The sequence below is a fragment of the Astyanax mexicanus genome, chromosome 18, assembly GCF_023375975.1.
Source record: "Astyanax mexicanus isolate ESR-SI-001 chromosome 18, AstMex3_surface, whole genome shotgun sequence".
NCBI classification, from domain to species: domain Eukaryota; kingdom Metazoa; phylum Chordata; class Actinopteri; order Characiformes; family Acestrorhamphidae; genus Astyanax; species Astyanax mexicanus.
Window position 1 is genome coordinate 348634 of NC_064425.1, and position 25765 is coordinate 374398.

The 25765-nt window shown below is 36.2% G+C and overlaps 2 protein-coding genes across 5 annotated transcripts in view; one reads left to right on the forward strand and one right to left on the reverse strand.

Moving 5' to 3' along the window:
- Positions 1 to 7710, forward strand: part of brip1 (BRCA1 interacting helicase 1) — a 133281-nt gene extending 125571 nt beyond the window's left edge. For all 4 annotated transcript variants that reach the window (XM_049467187.1, XM_049467188.1, XM_049467189.1 and 1 more), the window contains exon 26: positions 7510 to 7710. In XM_049467187.1, the coding sequence (XP_049323144.1) occupies positions 7510 to 7578 (69 nt within the window). In that variant the 3' untranslated portion in view covers positions 7579 to 7710. The remainder of the gene's footprint in view (positions 1 to 7509) is intronic.
- A 10257-nt stretch (positions 7711 to 17967) lies between these two features.
- Positions 17968 to 25765, reverse strand: part of tbx4 (T-box transcription factor 4) — a 37861-nt gene continuing 30063 nt past the window's right edge. Inside the window, exons 6-9 of the mRNA XM_022675350.2 lie at positions 23443 to 23595; positions 22665 to 22753; positions 21480 to 21715; positions 17968 to 19873 (exon numbers count right to left, since the gene is read on the reverse strand). Of these exons, the coding sequence (XP_022531071.2) occupies positions 19182 to 19873; positions 21480 to 21715; positions 22665 to 22753; positions 23443 to 23595 (1170 nt within the window). The 3' untranslated portion in view covers positions 17968 to 19181. The remainder of the gene's footprint in view (positions 19874 to 21479; positions 21716 to 22664; positions 22754 to 23442; positions 23596 to 25765) is intronic.

The window sequence follows — 25765 nt, forward strand, 5'->3', positions numbered from 1 at the left end:
CTGTTTTATAAAGATTTAACCCCTTAACAGGAAGATAATACACACATTAATCTTGAGGATTTCTGTTCAAGCTTTACATCAAAATGTTTCATTTTTGATGAGAAACATTACTGAAATTTTTTATTATGATTTTTTAAAATTGAAAATATAAAAAAAAAAATAGTAAAGTAACTCTACAACTGTCAAAATATAATGAATAAAAATGATCAAATTGGCAATCAAAAATTAATATTTGTCTCCAAAGCCGTCAAATTTTAAGAATGTAAATAACTTCTCTGGGTCAAAGCCTGTTAAGTTCAACATGCCTGTAAAAAAGTCCTGTAGTGACGGGATTTATCCAGTAGAGGGGATTGGAACTCTAAATGGTGAAAATGAAAGAAAAACAAGCCTATCTGATCTCACACAGCGTTCAAGAGCTAAACCAACAGATACACCACATTTTAGTGAAAAGAGATTATTAATCTCACTAGTTTTTCACTATCATAGACTTATTATTATGCAGCTCTAAATCAGTTTCTCTGATTGTGCTATTTATAGGTTTATGTTTGAGTAAAATGAACATTGTTGTTTTATTCTATAAACTACAGACAACATTTCTCCCAAATTACTAATAAAAATATTCTCATTTAGAGCATTTATTTACAGAAAATGAGAAATGACTGAAATAACAAAAAAAGATGCAGAACTTTCAGACCTCAAATAATACAAAGAAAACAAGTTCATATTCATAAAGTTTTAAGAGTTCAGAAATAATCAATATTTGGTGGAATAATCCTGGTTGGTTTTAAATCACAGTTTTTTTTCATGCATCTTGGCATCATGTTCTCCTCCACCAGTCTTACACACTGCTTTTGGATAACTTTATGCTGCTTTACTCCTGGTGCAAAAATTCAAGCAGTTCAGTTTGGTGGTTTGATGGTTTGTGATCATCCATCTTCCTCTTGATTATATTCCAGAGGTTTTTAATTTGGTAAAATCAAAGAAACTCATCATTTTTAAGCGTCTCTTATTTGTTATATAATAGGAGAGAGTGTGTTGTATGGTAGGTGAGTATAAATTCGGCCTCAGGCTAAAACAAATAGGTTTTTCCACTTCCTTTAGTGACTAATGCTTTAACAGGAGAGCTGAGATGTGGGAGGGTGAAAAGACCGGACTGGTGGCTTTAAAGAATTCACTAGTGTAAACACGATCACTCCATTCATATTAACACTAGTGTTCAGAGGGAGTGAACACAGGAGACTCATCCATAGCTGTAATAAAAAAGATGAGCTTTCTGTATAAGAGGTGTGTTTACAGATGATTGGCTCTTTTAGTTTTAGTTTTTAGACTGTCTGAGGAACTTCTTATCAACAATTTTACCATTAATATTAAAGCCCTGTTTAATAATAACTAATAACCATGTTTTCAGTAAATCAACCCTTTAAATACTATCTTATTTTAGTGCAGGTTGTGTAGCATAATTATTGCTAATAGATATTGCAATAAAATACACTGGCATATTCCTCCAAATCTGTGCCATTTCTGTCCCCAGGAAATGACATATATAAAAGTGCAAAAAAAAAAAAACAGGTTTGGGTCTGTATATATTAGTAGAATAGAAGAATGTGCATGCATATATAGGGATTTTTTAAATATTCAGTCAACCCTTTATTTAAATTAAAGACTTTCTTGTGAGAAAATCAAAGAAATGAGTGAACCTGCTTTTAAACATGATTTTTAAATGTCACATGAGTTTTGGTAACAGGACTGAGAAAAGTGTAAAACATCTTCAGATTAGAAAAAGTAAAGCTGCGTGAGACTGAGTAGTACATGTTTTGAATAGTTAAATATATGTGTTATTTTTATCTTTTTTTAAACTTTGATTCTAATAAGTGTTATTTGGAAGAAATAAAACAAGCAAATGGCACCTATTCAATGGAATGATCCATATACTGTATTAACTCTCTATTTAACTATATATCAGGGTTCATACAGTCATGAAAAACCTGGAAAAGTCATGGAATTTGAAAATAGCAATAATTTCCAGGCCTGGATAAGTTTTGGAAAAATAAAAATACCCAGAAAGTTTTGGAAAAGTCCTGGAAATTTTGAGCTACAAATACATGAGCTCAGAGTTAATTCAGTAATTTAGCCTCTACACAGTGGAGCTCTCAGAATCTGACTCACATTTTATTATTAAAGATTGTGTATCATTCATTTTAAACCAATTTTATTTAAATTAATTTTATTTATAGTTTTAGATAATTGTCTGCACTGATGTTTTAAAAATAGTATAGTCATGAAAATTTGCCTTGAAGCCCTGAAAAAATCATGAAAAAATCATGAAAAAATCATGGAAATATATTGGAAATATATTGGATAAAAAATGTATGAACCCTGATATATGTTTCTCTGTATTTCCACTGTTAGTCTCAGATCTTGGCTCCGATGCTGTTTTATGGTGGAGGCGTGAGTTAAATTAACTTCCGCCTAAATCTCTAAATCTCTGCTCCCTGATTGGTTCTTTTGGTGACGTAGAAACAGGGAGGGGTGGCCTGTGACGCAGGAACCTCACAAAACACTTTATACCTCACTGAACATTTTAGAAGCCCCGCCCCCCCTTTCCTTAAGAAAACACACACACTGAGTGAGTGCCTGGCTTTGATAAATACTAATGATGTGATGCAACTCTGAGACGACGCATCTGCGCTGCGTACAGTTTCCAGCATCACTCCTCCTAATGGTGTTTTGTTTTTGCGAAAAAAAGCACAGATTTTTTACTGGTGCGTGGATCTGGATTTGGATTGGGATTTCTGATTGCAGAATCTCCCTCCGATTGGCTAAACAGCCAATTACAGAAATGAGGATAAAGCAGATCTTTATTCTTTAAGCCGCGTTTGTTTGTTGCTCTGTGTTCTTCTGCCATCGCTGCACACAGTACATCAACCTCTCAGGCTTTTATTTAATCAGACGGATAAAAACTTAATCCGTCCAGCATTTCCTCAGAGCAGTCTAATCCGTGCTGCTCGCACAATATAATTATTAATTTTTATTGCTGCTTTTATCCAAAGCCACTCAGTAACGCGGGACCCCAGTGCTCTATAGCTGGCTTTATGTTTTATTGGCGTCGACCAGATGTAACTTTTGATCAAGGGACACCGGCGCAGTTAAGTGTCCCACCATTAAAACTGGACTTCTCCTCCTTTTTCTCCTTTTTATTCTCCTTTTCTTCTTTTTCTTCTTCTTTTTCTTAAATCCCAACCTTTAGCTGAACCCCCCCAAACCTTCCAACCTCCCAATGTCTCAACCTCTTAACTGGAAATCTACCTTTTGATGGAGCATTATTTTAACTCTCCTATTGTCTTTGGGGTCAATTTGACCCCATTCAGTGTTTAAAGTCTCTGAAAAAATGGTTGACATTAGTTTATTGTCTTTTGTTAATTTAATAAAGACAATTAATAAAAACACCTAAATGTTTTAAATGTCATAAAACATAAGAAATATCAATATTTGACACATATTTGCATGGTAATAATGTTGAGATCACTAAGACATTCAGTTTTATTATCTTTCTCTAAATGTCTCTTTACTTTAGGCCCTGATTTAACAAAACATTACTTATAATTCTTATATTATACCAATAAAACATTTAGAATAATGTCAGAACAGCTGATTTTTTAAATAAACATAACATAACATTGCTAACGTGTTTAATGATCAGTGATTATAATAATTTTTTGGAGGTTTAAATTGCTGGGATCATTTTGACCCAGAGAATAAAGGGTGTTTGTAAATTTGAGAACAGCAGGAGGGTTAAACAAAAATATTTTTGCAGAAAGGATGATTTAAGATTCGCAATGCTTCAATCTGTTAAATTACACTAAACAATTGAGTAAAAAAAAACTGTCTTTGGTTTCAAAGCTGGTTTCATTTCTTCTGAAATCCAAAGTACTTTTACCCATGATTGGGTATTAACATATCCTCGCTGTCCAATGAAAAACACTTATTTCCATTTTTGTCGATTTTTTGTTTACTACATCATTTGAACAGACAAACTGTCTCTTACACTGTGCCAAAATTTCTTCATGAACGGACCAATAGAAACTCTTTAAAATTACCTGAAATTAACTCTTTTTACATTGACTTCCACTGAAAGTTTGCAAGGTTTTTTCTCTCTCCTGTAAAGTTGCTGTTTTGGAGATAAGTGTTTTTTAAATTGGACAGTGACAATATTCACATATTCACTTGTTCTTCCTCACCTCATTGATCATTCTGCGCTGTGCTCTTGCAGTCATCTTTACAGGACTTTAACACGCCTAGAGAGAGTAGCAGCAACAGTGCTGAACTTTCTCCATTTGTAGAGCGTCTGTCTGATCGTGGACACATGAACATCAAGACTTTAGAGATACTTTTTTGTAACCCTTTCCAGCTTCATGCAAGTCAACAATTCTTGAACACAGGTCTTCTGAGTGCTTGATCTTTTGTGCTGTGAGGCATGATTCACATCAAGCAATGCTTCTTAGCTCTTAGAAAAGTCATTAGTTTAGGGGTTCACATACTTTTTTTCCCCTCACTGTGAATGTTAACATGTTGTCTTCAATAAAACCATGCAAACACATATAATATTTTGTGTGGTTTTAGTTTAGAGACTTAGATGAAGATCAGAACACATTTAATGACCGATTTATGCAGAAATCCATGTAATCCCAAAGGGTTCACATACTTTTACTTGCAACTGTATCTAAAGGACAGGAAACAATAGAATAATCTTAATGTCGCTTCTCATCGCCAAGAAAATCATCCTCATAATAAACTGGAAAACAAAAAATAATATTAACATCAATCACAGGAAAAATCTATATCTCTCTAGACACACACTCAGAACCAATCAGAAACGCCGATTCATACCCAATTTGGACACATCTAATTCAAACATTACAGTAAATCACCAAAATGTAACACAAGAGAAACCGTAGCAAAATCATTAGTTAAAAATCGCACATAAGTTCATGATTCTGTTTTCTTTTTAGCTATATTTTGAGATATCTATGTATATGTCTCTTTCTTTCCTCCTTTTTTCGTTATCTTTGTTTCTTTTTGTTTGTTTTTTACTCTTTTTGTACCCCATTCTGCATCTTACTCCCTCCAATCCTGAACCCCCAACTCTCTCTGCTTACAAAATATATATATGAAATGTACATATCGTCGCTGTCCAATGACAATGTCCAACACTTATCTCTAAAACAGCAACTTTACAGGAGAGAAGAAAATCTTGTAAACTTTCAATGGAAGTCAATGTAAAAAGAGTTTATTCCAGGTCATTTTAAGGAGTTTCTATTGGTCTTTTCATCAAGAAATTTTGGTACAGTGTAAGGGACAGCTCGTCTGTTCAGATTTTGTAGTAAACTAAAAATTGACAAAAACGGAGATAAGTTAAACAAATAAATGAATAAACAATAAAGTATTAATAGTCCTCGGGGGGGGGGTGACGGGCCAAAAATAAAAAACCTGTATCTAATGAAAAGGTAAAGGAGGTTTTTAGGGTGGGGGCTTTTCCTGGTGTCCCTCTTCCATCGGTCACCTCTGCGTCGCACCTAAAGCGCACTCTGCCGGGGTGTCGAGGAGGAAAAGCCATCCGGTCGCCCGGGCGGATCCGGCCGCATGTGGATCCAATCAAAATTATCCACTAATTGAGCGTTTACTGGGCTCCAGAACCACCGTAATGGACTTGATATTAAATCCTCCCTCAAGTATTTAAAGCATGTTTCTGAGAGCTCCGCCGAGGAGCTGGACCCCGATTTTACAAGAGGAACAGAGCTTAAGCTCCGGGTCAGAGCGTGCCCAGCCAACCCGGCTCTCAGACGGGATTTAGAGACGACAGAGGAGAAGAGAGAGAGAGAGGAGGAGAGGAGGGCAAAGAGAGAGAGAGAGAGATCTACTCCCAATGAGTTCCAGATGCCCCCATCTCCCCCACAACCAGCCTGGCCTTCTACAGATAGATACTGCAGCTATACACTGCTCTACACCAGCTTAAACCTGACTTCTCTTTAATGGAGATAGACTGCTTTTTATGTGGAAACTTAAATCGTATAAATCTCAGAGATCTCTCCCGTCGGCTCGTACACCGAGAGAGAGCTTTAGTTAAGAGAGAGAGAAAAAACCCGGCGACTGGTAAAGTTTTGATCAGATGACAATGAGCGAAGGTTTTTCTTTTAAAGCAAAGTTTTAAAGATTTATCAGCGGCGGAGCTTAAAAACGAGAGAGAGCTTCTTTAAAAACAGATTAGAAGAGACCACATGACTCTTCCTGTAGAGTTCAACCTCCTCCACCATCTATACTGTACATATATATATATATACATATACCATCTACTGCAGTGCTCTGGATCTTAACCGCAGGATAATCATTCCGAGCTCATTCATCACAGCAATCGCAGTGAATCAGCACTTTATAGGATTCCTTCTCAAAACCCCAGCTCACACATACAGTACAGACCAAAAGTTTGGACACACCTTCTTCTCTTTTTCAGTGCGTTTTCTTTATTTATTTTCATGACTATTTACATTGTAGATTCTCACTGAAGCATCAAAACTATGAATGAACACATGTGGAGTTTTATGTACTTAATAAAAAATGAGCTGAACCTCCACAGTCACCGGACCTGAACCCAATCCAGATGGTTTGGGGTGAGCTGGAGCACAGAGTGAAGAAGACAAAGGAGCAACAAGTGCTAATAAACACCTCTGGGAACTCCTTCCTTCCTTCAAGACTGTTGGAAAACTTTTCATTTCAGGTGGCCACCTCTTTTAGAGAAGCTCATTGAGAGAATGATGCCAAGAGTGTGCAAAGCAGTAATCAGAGCAAAGGGGGCTATTTTGAAGAAACTAGAATATAAAACATGTTTTTTTTAGTTATTTTTCCTTTTTTATTAAGTACATAAAACTCCACATGTGTTCATTCATAGTTTTGATGCTTCAGTGAGAATCTACAATGTAAATAGTCATGAAAATAAAGAAAACGCACTGAAAAAGAGAAGGTGTATCCAAACTTTTGGCCTGTACTGTACAACTCTTTTATTCTATAAACTACAGACAACATTTCTCCCAAATTCCAAATAAAAATATATATTTTTTGAGCATTTATTTACAGACAAATAACAAAAGATGCATACCTCAAATAATGCAAAGAAAACAAGTTAATATTCATAAAGTTTTAAGAGTTCAGAAATAATCAATATCTGGTGGAATAACCCTGATTGGTTTTTAATCACAGTTTTTTTATGCATCTTGGCATCATGTTCTCCTCCACCAGTCTTACACACTGCTTTTGGATAACTTTATGCTGCTTTACTCCTGGTGCAAAAATTCAAGCAGTTCAGTTTGGTGGTTTGATGGTTTGTGATCATCCATCTTCCTCTTGATTAGATTCCAGAGGTTTTCAGTTTGGTAAAATGAAAGAAACTCATCATTTTTAAGCTTTTTTAAAGAAATATAATGAAACACAGTCTCTGTTCTTCTTCTTTTTCCTCAGATCTGGTTGGTTCCCTCAGCGCTTCGATTCTGCTGTAGGATCATCACTGATCAGGGAAGTAAACAGTGAGCTGATTTTCCACATTTGTTTTACCTAAATAAACTATTATTGTAAATAATTTTCTTTATAAATAATTAGATGAACTGATGAACCAGTTGTATGTTTTATTTGATCAGAACTCTGAATGTGTCTGTTCGTGTTGAACAATAAAGGCGTGTAGTAAAGGCTGGGATCACTGGTGATCTTTGTTTGCTTGATCTTTAAGGTTTGCTTGATGGGAATTCTAATATCTACAGTGAGACAGCAGTCACAAGTTTGGGTAACCTACTCAAATTCTGGTTTTGTAAATCATTGCTGTCCAATAAAAAACACTTATCTCCAAAACAGCAACTTTGCAGGAGAGATAAAAACCTTCGAAACTTTCAATGGAAGTCAATGTAAAAAGAGTTTATTTCAGGTCATTTTGGAGAGTTTCTATTGGTCCGTTCATGAAGAAATTTTGGAACAGATGAAAACGAGACTGTTCAAATCAGAGACTGTAAAAAAAGATGGACGCCGTGTCTCTGTTCCCATTCATTCAATGAAAATGAAGCCAAAATCTTCCTCCATGTTGGTGATCCTGATACCCGAGTCTGTAGAGCGCAGTAGAGACCAGAGGAGGGAGAAAGACTGTGGAGAGACCGCCTACTCATTTAAATAACCCCGCCCCTGAGGGCTGCCTCGAGGTCACAGGCTGCAGAGCGGGGCGGAGCGGAGCTGACGGTCTGTTATTGGTCCCGCCCATAACCAGCCCTTTTACAATAACCACACCTTTTTTGAATAGAGCTGAATAACGTTTTTAAAAAACGAATTCTGTGGGGATATAAAAATTTAACAATATAAGCAGAGGTTACACTAGCTGCTGCATTTAAATAATGGAGGTAGAATTACAGTATATTAGAAAAAAACGTGATTGAAAGTTGTTCTGTTTTGTCATTGAAACCTATGGGGATGGGTGGAGTTACACAGCTTTCTGCAACCGAACAGCAGGGGGCGCCCGACCTGTGGTGGCTTCACTTTTGAGAGACGATGCTCTGTCCAGCTATATACAGTCTATGGTTCAAGTTATGTAGTAAACTAAAAATCCAAAAAAATGTAGATAAAGTGTTTTTCATAGGACAGCGAAGAAATACAGGTACATCTCAAAATCAAAAAAGAGTATCAATATTTTAGTAATTCAGTTAAAAATGTGAAACTCATATATAATATAGATGTATTAAACACAGAGTGATCTATTTTAAGCGTTTATTTATTTTATTGTTGATTATTATGAATTATCTTACCTTATACTGTGTCTGATTGGCAGCTGTGGTCAGGTCGCTGTATCAGTGGTGTTTATTGTGAGGGTGGAGTATTTGCCTGCTGCTGCCTCTTCTACAGTGTTTGAGGTTCATTTCAGGAAGTTCCTGCATCCGTCCAACTCACCACCACTCACCACAGAATCACTGAGGGCCAAACCAGAACCTCCACAGAGTCTACTCTGCCTTTACTACACTAAATATACCATAAACTAAACCAGTGATGATCCAATTATAAATCAATAATCCAAACCCCCAACCTAAATATCATATGCTTAGGGACTTATTCCAAACCTAATTCAAGCTAAAAGGCTTACAATCCATATTTTACCGTAGTTTCCTCACTATAAGCTGCACCTAAAATGCTTTCATTTTGCCAAAAATCATCAGAGCTCCTTACAATCCGGTGCTTCGTATGTATGAATTCTATCAGTCAGGTGTTCAGGAGAAATAAAGCCATTCGTTTAACTTTAAAATAAAATTATTCTTCACTGAATTACAGTTTTGTTTACTCAGCTTTACTTAATTGTAGCTTTAATAACAATTTATACAAACACTTACATATCACTGCTGTCTAGGGATGCAACGGTTCTCGATATTTTCTGTCTAATTTGTGGTAATAATGTTCAGTATTCAGGTCTTTAGGTTTTTGTTAGTAAGGAGAGTCTAAAAAAAGAACAAAATATATTTAATTTTTTATTTTTTAATAAATTTGCAACAAAAAAAACTGTCTGTTTTTTTTTTCTTTCAATCTTTCAAGATGGGTGCTGGGTGTACATTAATGAGAAATAAAATAAACGTTTTGAAACAAAGAGTGAAAAATTTAAAGCGGTCTGAATAATGAATAATTTCCCTACCCACTGTACTTTATATGCTAATTAGTAGCTACTATTACCATATGCCCGTATAAGTGAATTAATGATTTACATTTTCAATGTTTTAATGCAATATTGTTGTTTTGATATCTCTCTATATTTGAACCACATTTCAGCTTTGAATATTATAGTATTATTATGGTATTATAGTATGTGCATAATATAGTATTGTGTATGCAGTTCTGTGAATTCTCTCCCGAGAGGGGGTGCTTTTCCTGGCGGGGGTGCTGAATTCGGCACAACACCGGAACAGTGAAACACTAACAACACTGTGAGACATCCCTGATGCATCATTAAGCATATTTTTTTAAAAAGTATACTTAACATGGAAAAGTACATACTTTTTATTTTTAAATTTAAATATGTACCTTAATACGTAATACTAAATGTACTACTGTGGAACAACTTATGGTAACTTAAAAATATTTCAGTTGTAGTTAAGCTATTTATAAACACAACATAAAAGCATACATTTTTTTTTTTTACAACTTTTGCAAATAATTTTTTAAACATCATTTTTGATCTATTACTTTGTGTATTGATGCTCATGTTGTGCACACCTCAAAAAACTACACCAAAGTGCACTTTAAGCAGTACTGTATTAAATGCCACTATATATATTTTCTATCAACACAACATTTAATTTAAAGCATGACTTAAAAAGTAAAGAGTATATTAAATTGAAATTATAAAATGTACTTTTTTATGTATTCTTTACCTAATTTGAGCATGCATTTAAAGCTCTTAAGTGTACTTCCTTTTTACAAGGGATGTCACCAGTTAAACAATGCAGTCAGAGCAACAGTTGACCTTTGTTTTAAGATGTTTACGAGACACAATGTCTTTTTATGAACTGAGTAAGAGACAAAAAAACGTATAATTTATTTCACAGGTGTTGCAGAAAGACTGAAATCATTATGGAGATCATTAGTTACATGTTGAGACCAGAACACAGATTGGAGCCTGTGGGTTTACCAGAACTCCATCAGCTCTTCTGATACAGATCTGCTCTGTGTTTAGAGCAGGATTAGCCGGTTATGGTCCATCCTTACGGTTTTTCCTCACGGTCTCGTGCCTGAGGAGCCTGTTTTACATTTCAGCTGTTTGAGGATGTTGGAATTCTCGGCTGTGTTCTCTCTTCTTCTCTGTTCTTCTCTGTTTTTTGATTTAATGATCACTCTTTAAGCCTCCATCTGGTCACAAGGAACCTCTCTGATGCCCCATTTCATTAAGTGCACCATTTGTGCATGAACACATTACCAGAATCACAACCAAAATTCAGTAACGCTTTATAATACAGCCCACGTTTAAGAGGGTAAGTACTGTGTACTTAGAGAGGAAGTACAGTAAAACACTGTACACTACATAATACAGCCTGCTCCCTGTTATTACTGAGTAATTACTGAGTAAATACTGTGTACTTAGAGAGTAAGAGCAGTAAAACACTGTACACTACATAATACAGCCTGCTCCCTGTTATTACTGAGTAATTACTGAGTAAATACTGTGTACTTAGAGAGTAAGAGCAGTAAAACACTGTACACTACATAATACAGCCTGCTCCCTGTTATTACTGAGTAATTACTGAGTAAATACTGTGTACTTAGAGAGTAAGAACAGTAAAACACTGTACACTACTAGCCTAGCTCTCTGTTGTTTCTGAGTAATTACTAATTACTAAATACTGTGTACTTATAGAGTAAGAACAGTAAAACACTGTACACTACATAATACAGCCTGACACTTCCTGTTGTTTCTGAGTAATTACTGAGTAAATACTGTGTACTTAGAGAGTAAGAGCAGTAAAACACTGTACACTACGTAATACAGCCTAGCTCTCTGTTTCTGAGTAATTACTGAGTAAATACTCAGTACTTATAGAATAAGAACAGTAAAACACTGTACACTACGTAATACAGCCTGCTCCCTGTTGTTTCTGAGTAATTACTGAGTAAATACTGTGTACTTATAGAGTAAGAACAGTAAAATACTGTACACTACATAATACAGCCTGCTCCCTGTTGTTACTGAGTATTTACTGAGTAAATACTGTGTACTTAGAGAGTAAGAGCAGTAAAACACTGTACACTACGTAATACAGCCTGCTCCCTGTTATTACTGAGTAATTACTGAGTAAATACTGTGTACTTAGAGAGTAAGAGCAGTAAAACACTGTACACTACGTAATACAGCCTGCTCCCTGTTGTTACTGAGTAATTACTAATTACTAAATACTGTGTACTTAGAGAGTAAGAACAGTAAAACACTGTACACTACATAGTACAGCCTAGCTCTCTGTTGTTTCTGAGTATTTACTGAGTAAATACTCTGTACTTATAGAGTAAGAACAGTAAAACACTGTACACTACATAATACAGCCTGAGACTTCCTGTTGTTTCTGAGTAATTACTGAGTAAATACTGTGTACTTATAGAGTAAGAACAGTAAAACACTGTATACTACGTAATACAGCCTGCTCCCTGTTGTTTCTGAGTAATTACTGAGTAAATACTGAGTACTTATAGAGTAAGAATAGTAAAACACTGTACACTACGTAATACAGCCTGACACTTCCTGTTGTTACTGAGTAATTACTGAGTAAATACTGTGTACTTATAGAGTAAGAACAGTAAAAAACTGTACACTACGTAATACAGCCTGCTCCTTGTTGTTTCTGAGTAATTACTGAGTAAATACTGTGTACTTATAGAGTAAGAACAGTAAAATACTGTACACTACATAATACAGCCTGCTCCCTGTTGTTACTGAGTATTTACTGAGTAAATACTGTGTACTTATAGAGTAAGAACAGTAAAATACTGTACACTAAGTAATACAGCCTGCTCCCTGTTATTACTGAGTAATTACTGAGTAAATACTGTGTACTTAGAGAGTAAGAGCAGTAAAACACTGTACACTACGTAATACAGCCTGCTCCCTGTTGTTACTGAGTAATTACTAATTACTAAATACTGTGTACTTAGAGAGTAAGAACAGTAAAACACTGTACACTACATAGTACAGCCTGAGACTTCCTGTTGTTTCTGAGTAATTACTGAGTAAATACTCTGTACTTATAGAGTAAGAACAGTAAAACACTGTACACTACATAATACAGCCTGAGACTTCCTGTTGTTTCTGAGTAATTACTGAGTAAATACTGTGTACTTATAGAGTAAGAACAGTAAAATACTGTACACTACGTAATACAGCCTGCTCCCTGTTATTACTGAGTAATTACTGAGTAAATACTGAGTACTTATAGAGTAAGAATAGTAAAACACTGTACACTACGTAATACAGCCTGACACTTCCTGTTGTTACTGAGTAATTACTGAGTAAATACTGTGTACTTATAGAGTAAGAATAGTAAAACACTGTACACTACGTAATACAGCCTGCTCCCTGTTGTTTCTGAGTAATTACTGAGTAAATACTGTGTACTTATAGAGTAAGAACAGTAAAACACTGTACACTACATAATACAGCCTGACACTTCCTGTTGTTTCTGAGTAATTACTGAGTAAATACTGAGTACTTATAGAGTAAGAATAGTAAAACACTGTATACTACGTAATACAGCCTGACACTTCCTGTTGTTACTGAGTAATTACTGAGTAAATACTGTGTACTTATAGAGTAAGAACAGTAAAACACTGTATACTACATAATACAGCCTGCTCCCTGTTGTTACTGAGTAATTACTGAGTAAATACTGTGTACTTATAGAGTAAGAACAGTAAAACACTGTACACTACGTAATACAGCCTGCTCCTTGTTGTTTCTGAGTAATTACTGAGTAAATACTGTGTACTTATAGAGTAAGAATAGTAAAACACTGTACACTACGTAATACAGCCTAGCTCTCTGTTATTACTGAGTAATTACTGAGTAAATACTGTGTACTTATAGAGTAAGAACAGTAAAACACTGTACACTACATAATACAGCCTGACACTTCCTGTTGTTTCTGAGTAATTACTGAGTAAATACTGAGTACTTATAGAGTAAGAATAGTAAAACACTGTACACTACGTAATACAGCCTGACACTTCCTGTTGTTACTGAGTAATTACTGAGTAAATACTGTGTACTTATAGAGTAAGAACAGTAAAACACTGTACACTACGTAATACAGCCTGCTCCTTGTTGTTTCTGAGTAATTACTGAGTAAATACTGTGTACTTATAGAGTAAGAACAGTAAAACACTGTACACTACGTAATACAGCCTGCTCCCTGTTGTTTCTGAGTAATTACTGAGTAAATACTGTGTACTTATAGAGTAAGAACAGTAAAACACTGTACACTACGTAATACAGCCTGCTCCCTGTTGTTTCTGAGTAATTACTGAGTAAATACTGTGTACTTATAGAGTAAGAACAGTAAAACACTGTACACTACGTAATACAGCCTGCTCCCTGTTGTTTCTGAGTAATTACTGAGTAAATACTGAGTACTTATAGAGTAAGAACAGTAAAACACTGTACACTACATAATACAGCCTGACACTTCCTGTTGTTTCTGAGTAATTACTGAGTAAATACTGAGTACTTATAGAGTAAGAACAGTAAAACACTGTACACTACGTAATACAGCCTAGCTCTCTGTTGTTACTGAGTAATTACTGAGTAAATACTGAGTACTTATAGAGTAAGAACAGTAAAACACTGTACACTACGTAATACAGCCTAGCTCTCTGTTGTTACTGAGTAATTACTGAGTAAATACTGAGTACTTATAGAGTAAGAACAGTAAAACACTGTACACTACGTAATACAGCCTGCTCCCTGTTGTTTCTTTATTTCTACCTACATTTAAGTAAGAGTAGGACCCCGTAAATATTTTGTATTTACTGATTCATAAAGTACAGTTTTCCCCACGGTACGGTGGTTTAGTGGTTAGCACGTTCAACTCCCAGCACTGGGGTCTTGGGTTCAAGTCTCTATCTGGTTGGAGTTTCCATGTTCTCTCTGTGTCTGTGTGTCCAAAAACATGAAGATCAGGTGAAGTGAATATTCTAAATTGATCTGTGTGTATATATGTGTAAAGTGTGTGGTATGTAAGTAAGTGTAAATGTATGTATGACTGTGCTCGGATATAAATTGTCACTCTGTTCTGGGTAAATGCTGTAGTGCTGGATACAGTCCTCCTCCAGGTGGACGGGGTTGTTTCCGGTTGAGAGTACGCTGTGCGCTATTGGCTGCCTCTTCTCACTGGTGTGTGGATGAGTGTTGGGTATAAATGGTTGTGTGTAAAACCTGTAAACTGTAAGCGCTTTACAAGTTGAACTTAATTCATTCATTCATTCACCAAGTGTTGGGAAAGTAAAAGATATGTTTCAGAGGGTTACCTGGTTGTTACACTCTTGTCCCTGGTTGTAATTTATTTATATGTACTGTTAAAGTACCTGTAGAAATCGGTAAGTATTTTGAAAGTACTGGTTCATCCAGAGAAGTAAAAGGTACTTTATTACTCTAAAACACGGGCTGTATTATAAAGCATTACTCAAATTTATCTTTCTCTGCTACCAGCACACACACATTTGAGCTATAAATACATGCTTGGTCCTGAATGGACCTCAAAATTGACAAAATTGACCTTAAAATTGAACATCACCCAGGGTTTGCATAAAAAGAATTAAACATAATTTGATATTCATCTTTGGAAGTGATTTTAAATATATTAAAAGTATACACTGATATGCTAAACCTATTTATTGTATTGTGTATTGTGTCCCATCACTTTTGGCACGTCCCAGGGAAGCTAATAAAAACATAGCACAAGATAAACTAGAGATATGTTGAGTTGCTTGTCTGTTTGCATCGTCAATTCTAGCCAAAAAAAGGCAAAAATGGGAAATGGAACCTCCGATCAGGCCTCTTTCACCTTGTTTTAACAAGATAACACCTCACAACTTATACAAACCATCCTCTGTGTGAATTTGACTTAATTCACAGTGTGAATTTGACTTAATTCAGTGAATTTGACTTAATTCAGTGAATATATTCATTATGAGCAATAATAATAAGCAGTTATTGAAGTTGTACCATATTGCACCACAGCAAAAACAAACTAAAATCACTAAAACAAACAAACGCTCTCCATAAAACAACAATTTATTTACGCCAAAATCTCAACTTTCCGACAACTTGATCACACTGATAGGCATACACACATGTTGTGCTTTGAAACACACTTGGCACTGTTTTTTTTAGATTTAGAGCAGAATTATGCTTATCTTTAATCTCTGTGTGAAATTCCCATCCACTGTAAAAGTAAGTGCAACAAAAAAAACATATACCATACTCAAATAAATATGACATAGATACAGAGAGCATCATACTGGGAGGGGAGGGGGTTAATAATACCTTATGGCCTATATAGATTTAAAACTCTGCACTTCACTACAGTATTATGGCTTTGCTTGGCATTTTAGCATTATGGCTGTATAGAAAAATAATAATAATCTCATTGTTTTTTATCGTACAGACCGTAGCTGCGTTCCAATGACTAGACTGTAGACCAAACTAAAGCATTCTTAATTTACAGGCAGGAAATGCAGCCAAAGTTTGGTAAAAATTGAAGGACGCAGCTGATGTATCCTTTGTGTCCCTCAATTACTCACACTTCTCTGCACAAGTACAGTGTGAAGGGAAAAAAAGTGAAACAGCACCGTGACAACTGGGCAGGAAGTGAAACCTCCACATCAAAGTTAAGAGTTCTTTTACCAAAGGCTAAGCACCACCTAAAAGAACCTCCCTAATATTTTACATTGTTTTAGCTTCTAAAAATGTAAACATGAATTAAAAATGACAATCACGTATTAAATCAAAGAATTCAAGTAAATTAAGTTGCTACTGAAATTCCAGAAGGTGGAAAACAGTGAATAGACTTGTACTGGGAATTTTCCAGTGCTGGTTCTTTAGATTCTAAAGATATTTTTCATATATCGTCGCTGTCCTATGAAAAACACTTATCTCCATTTTTGTGGATTTTTAGTTTACTACATAATTTGAACAGACAATCTGTCGCTTACACTGAGCCAAAATTTCTTGATGAACGGACCAATAGAAACTCTTCTTCAAAATGACCTGAAATAAACTCTTTTTACATTGTCTTTTACATGTTTTTTTTTCTCTCTATTGTAAAGTTGCTACTTTGGAGATAAGTGTTTTTTTTTGGACAGCGACGATATATTTCAAATTACTGATATTTTAGTTAAACCAAACACACAAATTTATCACATATATAGGTGAGCTAGCCAGGCATCCCTTCAGCTTGCTAACTAAGGCTAAACAAGTAAATAACGAATATTGGAAATTTTAAATTGAGCTATTATAGATGCGTGCTAGCTAGTATAGTTTATAATCTGAAAGTCGAATTTATAAATAACTATAAATCTCCATAATCCAAATACATGAATTACTTTTAGCCTAGAATTCAGACCTGCTTTTCCGACTGCAGGGAAGGACGACTCTTAGCCAGGCGAGTAATTAGCTATATTGCTAACTAGCCGAGCTAATTACTGCACTGCACTTACCCTGTTTACTTCCTTGATCACGGAGGCTGTTGACATTTCTTGTTGGTTTCTTTAGTGCAGCTAAAAACTACACACCTTTTAGTCATTTTGCATCATCTTTAATTTATGTGGTTCAACTTATTATTTTCCACCATCTACGTCACGTATGACAAAGAAAATGTGCATTGCCAAATACTAATATTAGTCTTTTACGCTGTTAAGCTCCTTAAATTTGTTGGATAAAATGTTTTTTAACCATCGATAATCACAAGATAGGAACTCAGGGACTTTAGACTGTGTGTATATATATATATATAGGCTGTTTGGCAATTTCATATTAGCTGGTGCTTAGCCTTTAAAATGTTTAAACTTAGCATGTGACATCTACCCAAAGCCTAATTGGACTGTTTCATATATATAGCTCTGGAAAAAATAAGAGAGCACTTAAAAATGATGAGTTTCTTTGATTTTACCAAATTAAAATCCTCTGGAATATAATCAAGAGGAAGATGGATGATCACAATTATTTGTAATTTGGGAGAAATGTTGTCTGTAGTTTATAGAATAAAACAACAATGTTCATTTTACTCAAACATAAATATAGCTAAATCATTTTTTTTCTTTTTCACAGAGCTGTATATATATATATATATATATATATATATATATATATATATATATATATATATATATATATATATATATATATATATATATATATATATATATATATATATATATATATTCCACACTCTTCATAAAACAGTTCTAAAAAGGTCCTGTTCTACATCTACTGCATCTTAGTTATTGGAACACAGCTTGGGTCTGGGTTTCTAAACCCTCATCGTGGGAGAACCTCTTGCATATCTTGCTGTTTTCCTGCTTCTAATTAAACTAAAAGATCAACTAATGAGCAAAAAATGTATTTAATTTTACTTTTATTTTATTTTATCCTGAGTTGAAGTATGTGTACGTGTTGCATAGAAATAACACAAAAAAAAAAACCACAAGAATATTTCAGAATGGTTGAGGGGGGGGGGGATTGCAGGGGAACACCAGGACCGGGTATGGCAACCACCACTTCTCTAAGGCAACAGGTCCACTGTAAACCCAGACGCTGTTTAAACTCAAATGATTTAAGTCAGTTTTATATAAAATTGGATATTTCTAAACAATACTCAACTATTTTAGTATTACTATTCACACTGAGATCTTTGAGTTGAATCAACTTATAATAACTGAGTTTAGTCTGTTTTGTCATTGGCTTCTGTCACAATCTATTTGCATACTGGGCGTGTCCAACAGTTTCTGACAGACACTCACCATCAGTGTGTAGTGTTTCCCCCTGGACTACCTTACAAATAAATCAACTTCCCCTTTAGTTGTAATAACTTGATGTTCTAAGTTATGCTAACTCAAGTTTTTATTCCCTATTACTTAACTTTTTTAAGGCAACCGGTTTCCTCAAACTTTGTAAGTTAGCATAAATTTAAAACATTATTTAAAAAGTTATTACAACTAAAGGGGGAGTTGATTTTACTTTTTAAAATTTTTGTTAAACTGTAAGACCAGATAAGTTGAGTTTACTTAAAAAGTTTGAGGAAACTGGTTGCCTTAAAAAAGTTAAGTAATGGGTAAAAAAGCTTAAGTTTACTCAACTCAACTTATCCGGTTTTACAGTATAACAAAACATTTAAAAAGTTAAATCTACTTCTTCTTTAGTTGTAATAACTTGATGTTCTAAGTTATGCTAACTCAAGTTTTCATTCCCCATTACTTAACATTTTTAAGGCAACCAGTTTCCTCAAATTCCTTCTTTCTTTTTTTTTGAAGTAAATTCAGCGTATCCGGGTTTACAGTGTAACAGGTAAACCTCATCACCTGACACCTGACCATTTCACACACCTCTAATCTAATCTCCCCCTAGCTTTAGCTTAGCTTTAGCTATCAGTCCAGTGCGGGGGGGCTCCTATGCTGCTGAGACCCATCTGGTGGTACTGGTAGACGGGGTCTCTGGGGGTGGGGCTTTGGCAGGGGTAGGCTGAGTAATCTCTGTGGGGTCTCAGAGGAGAGCCGGCGGATTTCCTGTGGTACAGAGGCGGGTGGGCGGTTCTGTCGCGGGACCCGGTGCCGGAGGGTGAGGATGATGATGATGAGGAGGAGGAAGGAGCCGGTGGTGGTAGAGCTCGCTGTGCGGTGAAGGACATGAGCTCAGGAAGGGGAGGAGCCGGTTGAGGACGCTGCACGGTCGGCGAGTGGTGCGGCACCACGGCGGTGGCGGCGGTGGCGGTGCTGGAGAAGTGGGCGGTAAAGGGCTGGTAGGGCACAGCCTCCACAGTCTGCACGCCATAGCGAGGGTACGGCTGCACCGACGCCCACATGTTGCAGTTCAGCGAGGGTGGAGGAAGTTCCTCAGAACCCACCGCCCCCCCGGCACCCGCCTCCACCTCCATACCCCCGTACATGCAGGCGTCTCTGGAGCTCAGCGCCTCGCCGCCGCCGCAGTAGGAGTGGCTCAGTAACGGAGGCTCGTATGACGGAGGCGAGCGGAAGTAGTGCTCCTCAGGAACGGCTGACGGAGCTCCATCAAGATACGGCCGCTTACAGCCCAGCTCCAAGTGCCGGGAGTTATCTGCAGGAGAGACGAGGAGACGATCAGGAACACGGACAGACACAGCAGCCACAGACTAAACAGATCTGAGAGACACATGGTTAAACTTACGCTTACAGCGCTTTGTACTGGGGTGGGCGATGTGATATGATGTTTTGGTAAATTATGATAAATTATATAAAAATGCACTTTTCTAAACATCATAGGCTTCATTGATGCTTTCAAAAAAACATCAAAACCAACCGTAATGGTCAAATGCCTGATCTGCCTTTTCTGTTGTTCTGTCTGTTTTTATTTCTTTTTTTTTGTATGTTGAAAAATAAATAAAACTCAATAAAAACAAAGTTTAAAAAATAATAATAAAAACGTTGGGTGTCCAAAATGTAGTGGGTTCTGTTTATTTACTTTACTGTTTTATATAGACTTATTTGAAGGGCCATTCACCGAATGGGTGCCAATTGCTTGTTGTTTAATTTTAATCTAACAACATATATATATAACTACTAAACTCTAATAACACATATATTTAACTATTCAAAACATGTACTGGTCGAACTCAAACAGCTTTACTAAATTTGTTTTACAAGGTTTCTAATCCGAAAATGTTTACAAAAATTCATGTGACATTTAAAAAGCATGTTTTGGTTTTCTGCATGCTCAAATAATTGATATTTATGACCAGAAAAATCACTCCCGTTATTGGCACTAAATCCTGTTACTTTTTTATGTTTTGAGTAACAGGACTGAAAGTAACAGGAATTCGATTTTAGCATAGAATTGTCAAAAAAACATGAAAAATATCTAAATAGCATGAGGACACTGAGCCCATTCTAGTGACTTTTCCACAAAAAAAAAAAAAATAGTTAAGAAATAAGATGTAAGAATTAATTTAGGTAACAGGACTGAGTGTTGAGGTTGATCTTCTCAGTCGGAGTTACAATAAGATCAAATATACAGAAAAACGAATAAGGGAACTTAATTTTGGTCTTCCCATGATCTTCAGAACCAGCTGATGATGTGACTTCCGGTTGTAGATGTAGACTTGTAAAATCACTAGAATGTGCTCAGTGTCCTCATGATATTAGCATAGCTGCCATTTAGCTATTTTTCATGTTTTTGCTAATTTTATGCTAAAAACTTACTCCTGTTACTTTCAGTCCCATTACTTAAAACATAAACAGTAACAGGGGTGAGTTCCAATAACAGGACTGAGTGCCAGTAACAGGAATGAATATCAATATTGATCAATCGAACAGGACATAAATATCAATTATTTAACAGGCAGTCAAATATTTCTTTAATATAAAGACATTTTTGAGAGAAAAAAAAGAGTGGACCTGCTTTTAAACATGCTTTTTAAATGTCACGTGAATTTTGGTAACAGGACTGAGAAAATTGTAAAACCTCTTCAGTTTAGAAACCTCATAAAAAATTGAGTAAAGCTGCCTGATTTGAAATATAAGTCAAATATATGTGTTATTAGATTTGAAAAAATATAAAAATACGTTTAATTTTGAAAAGTTAAAACAAACAGACTGCACACATTCGTTTGAATGGCCCGTATATTTTTTCTATATTGCCCACCCCAGTTAGCGTTAGCGTTAGCTGCTGCACTGTGCTACATTACCTCTGTGTTTGAAGCAGTGGTAAATCAGACTGGATTCTCTGCTGGAAGTGAACGGGCTGGTCAGGGGCTCCTGTGGGTCTGAACTGGGCAGCGGGACTCCAGTCTCGTACTGGTAGTGGGAGTGGACCTGTGGGTGACCAGTCAGAACACCTGAACTCAACTTCCCGGACAGGTGAGGGTGTGAGGAGATGAGCCGCTGCCGGACCATGTTCTTAGAGATCACTGGGTAATCTTTCCTGCAGAGACAATTATACCACGATCATTTTATTATATATACAGTGCAACATATACACAATATATTACTGTAGAAAAAGATCAGTACTGTAGTTCTATTTCCTTCATTTCTATAGAAACTGAACTGAAATAAGAGCAGATTAAAGAACCAGAAGCAACGTGTCCTATAGGTTAATGTACCTGTGATAAAAAAAATTGACACTATTAACCCTATTTATACAATTTATACAATGTTTTTTTAAACACTGTTTTGTATGATTCATATATTTTACTGGGCTCAAACCTAAGTGTATGTATGATTGAACAGGAAGATTTTTAGATATTTCTCTAATTTGCAGCACCCTATCCTGCGAAAAGATCCACTTCTCTGTTCCGGACATATTCCTAAAGTGTCTGAAGGTTCAAGATAGGTTTAAAATAAACCTCTCATAAAGAACACTATTGATCTTAAATATCCAGTGGGCCTTTCTGATCAATTACAAAAAATAACAGAGAGAAACTAATACTGCCAGATACTCAACAAAAAATTACTTTAAACCACCAAGAGCTAAATTACAATTACAATTACAATTACATGTGTAAAACAGTGATTTACAGAGCCATAAAAGAGTGGAACTGCTTACCTGATCCACTACTAAACACTAATACCAAAACATGCTTTAAAAACTAATAAAAAACATTATCTGAAGGTCATGAACCATACATGAATATCTGTCCAAACTATATAGGATGGATTTTCTTAATCCTACTATCATTATTTTGTGTGAGAATTTGTGTACATCTAGTATACAAAGATATGTTGTACAACAATGTTCATTTTACTCAAACATAAACCATAAACAAAATAAGAGAAACTGATTCAGAAACTGAAGTGCTCTCTTCATTTTTTCCAGAGCTGTATATTTATATAATTAGATAATTTATAGTTTTTTTTTTTTATATTTTACCTACCCTTGCAGCCTGGATACACGCAGGTCTCCCTCATCACTTCCACGAAAACCTTTGGCAAACGGATTGTTCTCAATCTTTAACTGTGTTATCTGCAAAAAGAGAAATGTTAATAATATGCAGTTACATCATTTCCTTCAGCTACATTAAAACACAATCTCCCATTCATTAAATATATACAGGGTTGGAGAATGAAACTGAAACACCTGGTTTTAGAGCACAGTAATTGATTGTGGTGACGGACAGTTCTGGTGGAAACAGGAGAGTTGAGGTGCACATTGAATTCTGCGTGATTTGATCAGCCGTGGTTTTATGTTTTTTGGATACAATCCGGGTTAGCACCCGAACATCCCTTTCAGACAGCTTCCTCTTACAGCGTCCACAGTTAATCCTGTTGGATGTGGTTGGTCCTTCTTGGTGGTATGCTGACATTACCCTGGATACCGTGGCTCTTGATGCATCACAAAGACTTGCTGTCTTGGTCACAGATGCTCCAGCAAGACGTGCACCAACAATTTGTCCTCTTTTGAACTCTGGTATGTCTCCCATAATGTTGTGTGTATTGTAATATTTAGAGCAGAACTGTGCTCTTACCCTGCTAATTGAACCTTCACACTCTGCTCTTACTGGTGCAATGTGCAATTAATGAAGATTGAACACCAGGCTGCTCCAATTTAGCCATGAAACCTAAAATCCCACACTAAAATGATGACAGGTGTTTCAGTTTCATTGTCCAACACCTGTATTTCTGCGTGTGACTGAGCGTATAAGCTTGAGGTACCTTATGGTTCTGGTAGGACGTCACAGAGATAAACGTGGTTTCGTGGAACACGTGAGTGCAGTAAGCTGTGTTCTTAGAGCCGAAGGCGTTGTTCTCGTCTGCTTTTACGATGTGCAGCCGGGGCTGATATTTGTGCATAGAGTTCAGGATGATCTGAAGGAGAAAACATCGCTCTGTCAGACATCTGTGTCAGATCACTAAAAGTGAAGAGAGATCACACTCATAGTTGTGGCTCAGATTACCATAACTGTTAGCTGTGCAGATATGGAAAACTTGGGGAAAAAAATGGAATAGTGTAACGAACATTTATTTTGTGACAGTAATATATAGTATAATATATTGGCTTTATATGAATATACTCCGTTTTTGACTTTTTGAGTTAACCCTCTAGACATGCCGGATCACGTGATGCATCGGTGTTCCAGCTCACCGTACTACTGAGATTGCTCACACCTGGACTCTCTTGTATAATTAGCCCATACTTTCACTCACTCCTCGCCCGGTATTGAATCTATTTTCATAGCTCTTCTACCTCGCAGTTCCTTTGTGGTTTTGACCTTTTGTTTCCTACCCTTTTTGCTTAGCAGTATTTTTTTGTTAACTGTTATATTATTGACCTATTTTTGACCGTCCTTTTGCCTTGCTCTTTTTTGCCTTGTTGTGGATTTCCTGTGTATGACCTCATTGCCTGCTCACTCTGGTATGTTGTTTGTTTATGCTGCTATTTGATTATTGACCCTGCCTGCCCCTGAATATTCTTATGAGCCTGACCACTTGTTTAATAAATTGTAAAAAGTGTTTGGTATCCACGATTGTCTGTTCTGTTTTTGGCTCCCGTGACATGCAATCTCCAATTTTAATGTTGAGCATAAAAATTAGAAAAGGAACATGCCTAAATCCCCTCCTCTTAACTTAACATCCTATAAAAACCGTCTGCCTGGTTCAGGTGTCCATGACAAGTTTTTGCAAAACCTTTCATCACCACATCTCCTCCCTTTTAACTCTGTTATCTCTACTTACTGGCTTCACTTATCAGAAAGGGGGGATTGGGTTCTTACAACAAGCAGAAGTCGCCTGAATTCCAGACCAAAGATCTCTGAAGTCTCTTTCCAAATAATCACACACTCACGGCATGCTCCAAACTAACAAAAATGGCCATAACAATGCAATAATTCAATAATGCAATGAAGAGACTGGCTTTTACAGTGGGAGAGTTATTATTATTTTATTATCTATTATTAATTTTCAGAGCTGTATATATGTCAGGGTTTTTTGTGATATTGTTGAATTGTAAGTAATCCTATTAGCTGGTTGCGTGTGTTTATTTGAGAGACTGTAGGACTCGCTGGCACCAGTCTGATCAGAGGGGTCGTTTGTTGGGAGCTCAGCAGAGCGTGGGGTCAGGGTCGTCCCAGCGCTGATCTGTCACGTCCAATCAGCATCAGAGCTTTTCCTTTCACCACCCCGCCTCCCCGAGTCCATCAGCTCGGCCCCGCCCCTCTCTAACGGAGTCACAACTCTACTGCATACAGGGCAACCGCCGGTCAGACCAACACTCTCTCACTCATTCTCTCACTCATTCACTCACTCATTATTTACTCACTCACTTATTTACTCACTCATTCACTTATTCTCTCACTTATTTACTCACTTATTCACTTACTCACTTATTTACTCACTCATTCACTTACTCACTCATTCATTCACTCATTTACTTATTCACTCACTTACTCACTCACTCACTCACTTATTTACTCACTCATTATTTACTCACTCACTTATTTACTCACTCATTCACTTATTCTCTCACTTATTTATTCACTTATTCACTCACTCACTTATTTACTCACTTATTCACTCACTCACTTATTTACTCACTCATTCACTTACACACTCATTCATTCACTCATTTACTTATTCACTCACTTACTCACTCACTCACTCATTCACTCACTCATTATTTACTCACTCACTTATTTACTCACTCATTATTTACTCACTCATTCACTTATTCTCTCACTTATTTACTCACTCATTCACTTACTCACTCATTCATTCACTCATTTACTTATTCACTCACTTACTCACTCACTCACTTATTTACTCACTCATTCACCTTTACGATGCTGGACAGCCTAAATGAATGAGTTTAACTAAATGAATGAGTTAGGCTACGTTCACATGATAAGCCACATTGCTCAGATCAGATTTTTTGCTCAGATCAGATTTGTGTGTCTTGATGGTTCACATTCACAAATGTAAGTTTGTTTTCACACCTGTAGTTGTGAACATTTCTATGATCCGGATCAATTGATGAGTTGGT